Consider the following 6341-nt stretch of genomic DNA (forward strand, 5'->3'; position numbering starts at 1 on the left):
CCGCTTCCCACCTATTGCTGCAGCAGGAAAAACATTACCGACTGCTCTGCCTGCAGCTTGTTGTGTTTATTCAGCTGAAAATCTGTATTTGTTAAAGAATATTTACGAAAGAAACTACTGTTTCGTAGCGTAATCCGTGTTTATTATGGGAAAAAGCTGCTGTTGAAGTGCCAGTAAGCAAAAAGCCGGACCGTTCTGTGTGTGTGCTCTGGCAGCTTAGGGAAAGTGTAAAATACTAGAAGCATTAATTTTTACATTCCTTTAGAGGAAATAAAGTATCACTTTGCATTTACTTGAACGAAAAATTGATTGCTTTTCCTCTTTCTTGTGCATAGTGAGAGGATGGACAAAAATTCAGGAGTCAGGTGGATAGTTTTAAGAAATGTAATTTGCAGAGAGCAGTCATGGTTTTTATTAAGTCCAGATAAATGGTTGAGAAAGTCGGTTTTTTGGTAGAAAGCTGTGTCATATGTATATTAGGCTTAAGAACAAGGGAGAGCAGCCTCTTCTCCCTGACCACAGACTAAAAAGCAAATAACCAGCCACAATAAAACGCTCCCCCCAGAAAGTAGGCCAAAGCCATGGGGAACTCTGGTTTGGACTCACTACCTAGAGTTTGCAGTTCTGAAAAAAGATACCAGGAGGTAGGTTGAACACAGAAACTACGGTCTTCAGCAGTGTGATGTTACTTTCCAATCATAACTGAATCCTTTAAGAGATTGTTCAGAAGTTTTCCTCCAACCAGAGGGACAACATGACCCAGGTTGTACTAGAGGTCCTGAGTGGCAGAAGTGAGGTGACTCAGTAAAGCTTTAAAATGAACGAGTGACAAACAGGAGTGGATGTCAGATGGTGTCTTTTGTTTGGTTATGTTCATGACTTTCTACATAATTTTTCAGTAAAAAAGTCATAAATATGAAGATGTTTGGGAAATCAAGAGAGGGGAAGGTTCAGTGACTTGCATATGGTTAAAAATCAAGGCAGAAATCTCAAAGAGAAACAAGATCTGTTCCCCCACTACCCTGATGTCTATTTTGCTGTCCTGCTCTGCTTTTGGGGTGAGTGCTGGGAGCTGCATTAGGGTTTTGCAACCAGAGCTGAGCATGTGGGGATGCTGGGGCCTCTAGAATGAAACAGAATAGTGTAGTCTTGGAACAAAATGATTGAAGTATTGGGAATTGTAATAATTTCTCATCTATGTAATTTACTGTTTAAAAAGAGATCAAGTCAAACAATAGTGAATTTTGCAGGCAGGGCCTCTTCTCCCTACTTGTAATAGGCATATTTTCAAGGTTGAGTGAAGTGCAATTTTTTACTGAACCAGGTACAGTGTCCTAGATGAAAATGTTTAGTGGAGGGGTGTGTGTATATTTTTTATTTTTATTTTATATATATGTATATATATGAATGGCTGCGTCTTTAATGTACTACTCAGTAAGCTTTATTTACAAATTGTGTGATTGTATTTTGATTTCTCAACAGGTCTGGGACAAAAGTGAAAATGGAGATTGGCATTGCACCGCCAGCTGGAAGGTTTGTATTTGTAAAAATTACACAGACATAACCATAATTTCTCCTTTGTTTTTGAAGAAACATGCTTCATTTTGGCTGAATTTTAGAGTAGAAATGCTTTTGGTTTGATGTAGATTCTGTATGTTTTGTGTGAAATACTTTTTCTTTGCTTTTATAGAACATCTCTAGTGCCTCTCATTTAAAGCAGAGGCTAATATGCAGTCTGCTCTTGTTAATACTTATGTTGGCAGACTTTGGTATCAGTAAACATATCAGTGGCTGGTGTTTAGGGAGTTGAAAACAGTACCTTAATTTTTAATTGAATATTTTCTTTTGCATATAGTAAGACTTAAAAAAAATAAAAGGTGGAAAAATTAAAAGGAAGACGTTTGGCTATTAATGTTACAGCTGACCTCTGTTTTCTGTTCTCCAAAACTTTTCTGAGAACTGTGTCATGTAGAGACTCTGCTTCATCTGGATAATTAGTGCATTCAGCTTCTGAATTCTTCTTAAACTTATATTTAATAGGACCACAATGCATTCATCCCTGTAAATGGAAATGCAAGGGAAGCTTTTGAATTCCCATTCTGTAAGAAAGGAATGTTGACTAGGTGTGAAAGAGGAGCTTCATATTAAAAAGAAGATTAGTAATGCTCTGCAAGTGCTTTTGAAAAGTACAGCAAGCTAGAAGTGAGCATGGTAGTGGCTGAAATTTGATTGACAACAAAGCTATACTTTTTGCATCAAGGCAGAATCATAGTTTGGAACTTGAAGTAGTAATAAATAATGCCTTGAAATACACTTGTAATAATTGCCTTTTAAACACTAATAGCAACAAAACTTTGCAGTGCTGGTTCGAATAAAGAACTGCAGCTACAAAGCTGCTATGTAACTTTGTATAAAAGAACATAGGTTTCAAAGGAGCAGTGTTACTACTTCCTAGAATCCTCTTCTGCAGAAAGTAATGAAAATACAGGGTCCCATGAACGTGGGAAGTATGCTTCTCTACAGTGTTTTGATGTTATCTTGCAGACACATAGTGGATCCGTGTGGCGTGTGACATGGGCCCATCCTGAATTTGGGCAGGTCCTGGCTTCCTGCTCGTTTGATAGAACAGCAGCTGTATGGGAAGAAATAGTGGGAGAGTCAAATGATAAACTCCGAGGGCAGAGTCACTGGGTGAGACTTCTTTTCTGTTGCTATAAAGTTCCTGATTTTGGCTATGTTTTGTTCATTCGTGGCAATTTGTTAATTTCAACACAAAGTAAGTATTTTTAAAACGTTTAAGAAAAACAGCTAAATAGCACATTCAGGACAGTTAGTGTCACTTATTATCACTATTTCATAATAAGATGTTCCCTGGCAAAAAACTTCCAGACATGAATTTCCATCTACAGTAGAATTACAGTTGTGGGGTTTTTCTTTGACAAGAGATAATTCAAAACAACACTGACTGTTCTTGCTCATCTTTCAAACAATAGAAAAGTTTGGTGGGGGGGGAATTTTTTGGTGGAAGATGTAAGCAATCCTATGAAATGGTGTTGTCAGACTTTGATTAGCCTTCTGCAGGAATAAATTTCTGATGGAAATTTCTTTGCAGGTCAAGAGGACCACTCTAGTAGACAGCAGGACATCAGTTACAGATGTGAAGTTTGCTCCCAAGCACATGGGTCTTATGTTAGCAACCTGTTCAGCAGATGGAGTTGTAAGGATCTATGAAGCTCCAGATGTGATGAATCTCAGCCAGTGGTCACTACAGCATGAAATCTCATGTAAGCTAAGCTGCAGTTGTATTTCTTGGAATCCTTCAAGGTATGTTATTAAAATGTAGGGTTTGCTTTATGACTGTAACAGGAAGAGAAAAATCATTCAAGGCTGAACTGCTTTGAATTCTGTTTGTGCAGAAGCACTTAATGGCTTTCCCTGTAGACCTAATGCTGTGTCCTGCTGATCCAGTTACTATTCTATTCATTAACAGTAGTCTGTGCTGAAGGTTTAGAGTACAGGCATTCACTTCAATGCATGGGATAGGATAAAATTTGATTTAAAACCTAGAATTGATCTACATTTAGCTTATGTGATTTGTCTTCCAAAACCTGAATGAAATATCACTAAATCAATCATTAAAAGCACTGCAAAGAATGCAGAATCTGCCATGAAAGTTGTGGCAAATACTAGACTACAGATGCAGTCTATTATGGAAAGTCAATTCTTCTCTCTGGGAGCATCATATTGAATTGCTAAATAATGTTGCCTAATGATTTCAGCTTAGTGAGTGTATAAAGTGGGCTTTCTAAACAACAGAGTGAAGATAGTGGTAACTGTGAATAGCATTTAACTCCTGTTTCTTTGTGATTTTTTTCTTGTGATATTTTGTAGTGTTTTGTTTCCTATATAGATAATGTATTTGAAATTTTAAAAATGGCTTGTTGTACTTTCTGTAGGATCTTTTGTAAATACAACAGTATTTGTTTTCACCTTTTAGCTCTCGAGCACATTCTCCAATGATAGCTGTAGGAAGTGATGACAACAGTCCAAATATACTGGCTAAGGTTCAAATTTATGAATATAATGAAAATACCAGGTATGTTAAATAACAATATATAACATTTGTGGGATCATAAAGTTGTTTATATTATATGGCCTTTTTTCCTGTCATCAGATGTGGAGTAGTAAATAATAATACTTTAATTTTGTCTCTGAGCCTTTGGATGGGAAAAGAGAGGGGCACCTCAGAATGGTAACTGATGTGAACAGAAATTATATTGATAATTGTATTCTCTGTCATTGCAGAAATGCCAGTGTTCTTACATTTTAAAGGGAGAGTTGTTCCTGTGTCTACTAAATTATATGTTTAATTTTGCACAAGGAATTAACAGCTGAAATTTGAGTTGTGTTGCACCAGGCTCTGTTTTGTTCAAAGCCCCCTTACAATGATTTTAAAGGCATGATTATAATGACAGAAAGTGCTCGTGAATTGTTCATGTTCTGTCGAAGTTCAGTTTGTACAGTCGAGAGTTCACAGAACCTGGAAAGGCTCGGAAGTTTGTGCATCACCACTTCCAATTAAATGATAACAGTGGAATTGTGTTTGATTGGGAGTGATCGATGTGGGAAAGGAGCCAAAGTGTTCTGTGGATTTTATGCCCAGCTTCAGGCAATGCTCTCCGTGCATTAACAATAAAGTTACTATAACTTACTAAAAAAATGAAATACGTGTTTATCATGCAGCAGAGGAGGCAGACAATGGGCTACTTTAAAGCATGGAAAATTTAGTAAGTTACTGAGATGTAAATTCCCTTTAGATTTGTGAATGGAATGTTTCTTTTTATTTCCCTTTTCCAGTTGTAGACAAAAATGTTCTTTGTACTGCAATTCTTGCTTTTGTTGTATGACTTACAATAATGTAGCATACTGTACTTAGTGGCTACTGTATCTGATATGTTAAATTCCTGAAGAAATCTGCTTGAAATTATTGCCTAAATTTATGTTAAAAATTTTATTTTTACAAGTCTTACTGTGACTGTGTATACTTAACCGTTTTTCCTATGTCCACTATATCTGGTTTATATAATTTGCATCACTGGCGATCTTCATGGCATTAAAGATTAATTTCTTGTGCTGTACAGGAAATATGCAAAAGCAGAAGCTCTGATGACAGTCACAGATCCTGTACATGATATTGCATTTGCTCCAAATCTGGGAAGATCCTTCCACATCTTGGCTGTAGCAACCAAAGACGTACGAATTTTCACACTAAAACCTCTAAGGTGAGCTTAAAATGAAGATGGTTTGGTGTGATGTGATGCATACTATACAGTCTTGTTTAAATAGTCTCTGTAAAGCAAAAGTGGTAACTTAATGTATGCAGGATTGTTTTTAGCAACCTGATTTTTAAGGTGACAAGATTGTAAGCAAGGTTTTAATTTTGTCTGAATACATATCTAATAACAGTTGTTATATGAACTGCTTGAAAGATGTAGTCCTCTCTAACATAATGTTCAAGCTTAGACCTTTGAACAGTTGTGTGCAGAACTGTCACTTTTCTCTTAAACAGGAAAGAATTGACTTCATCAGGAGGATTAACAAAATTTGAAATCCATATTGTGGCACAGTTCGATAATCACAACTCCCAGGTGTGGCGAGTGAGCTGGAATATTACAGGGACAGTGCTTGCCTCCTCTGGTGATGATGGCTGTGTTAGGCTCTGGAAGGGTAAGGTCACCCACCTGAAACACACTAACTTTGTAGTCTTAGAGTTAGTGTCCATTTTAGATTTGTGAAAGATAGATGTTTTTTCTATATTTCTGTTGATGTTTAAGAAAAATAGAATTCAGAAATAACTTTCTGTGCTGCAATACTTGCGTGATTTAGGCTGCTGTGAATAGTTGTTACTGTACCCTGAAATTGTTTCACCAGACTAGAGCTACATAAAATTGTCATTTAAAAGAGTAAGATAGAAGTTTTCCTGCTGCTAAACCCAGAAAATCTACATTCAGTCACAATGTCCAGGCAAAGTGGCTTTTTTCTGTTTACATTTTTGAAAGAAAACAAAAGAAAATAACCAAATAGATGCACCTCCCCCCATGAACCAAACTAAAAAAATCCCCCCATAATCCCCACAGCAGCAACGAAAACCCACTGGTGGTTTCCTTACTCATTCTCATCTGTTCCTCAGTATTGTAATAGTGGAAACAGTTTTAAAGTATGGATAGACAGAGAATATTAGGCAGCTAAGGGGCCAGATCCTCAGCTGTTTGGAATTTATATATTGATACTGAAGTTCAGTTCTGATTCACACCAGGTGTGTGTCAATTGAAACATATTGG

General features: G+C 36.8%; 1 protein-coding gene across 3 annotated transcripts in view; it reads left to right on the forward strand.

The window, feature by feature from the left end:
* Nucleotides 1-1392: 1392 nt before the first annotated feature.
* The window catches only part of SEH1L (SEH1 like nucleoporin), a 9480-nt gene continuing 4531 nt past the window's right edge, over nucleotides 1393-6341 (forward strand). For all 3 annotated transcript variants that reach the window (XM_017729478.1, XM_017729477.1, XM_017729476.1), the window contains exons 1-6: nucleotides 1393-1533; nucleotides 2545-2691; nucleotides 3113-3324; nucleotides 3998-4096; nucleotides 5142-5282; nucleotides 5570-5727. In XM_017729478.1, the coding sequence (XP_017584967.1) occupies nucleotides 1408-1533; nucleotides 2545-2691; nucleotides 3113-3324; nucleotides 3998-4096; nucleotides 5142-5282; nucleotides 5570-5727 (883 nt within the window). In that variant the 5' untranslated portion in view covers nucleotides 1393-1407. The remainder of the gene's footprint in view (nucleotides 1534-2544; nucleotides 2692-3112; nucleotides 3325-3997; nucleotides 4097-5141; nucleotides 5283-5569; nucleotides 5728-6341) is intronic.

Source organism: Corvus brachyrhynchos, unplaced genomic scaffold, assembly GCF_000691975.1.
Source record: "Corvus brachyrhynchos isolate BGI_N302 unplaced genomic scaffold, ASM69197v1 scaffold331, whole genome shotgun sequence".
NCBI lineage: Eukaryota > Metazoa > Chordata > Aves > Passeriformes > Corvidae > Corvus > Corvus brachyrhynchos.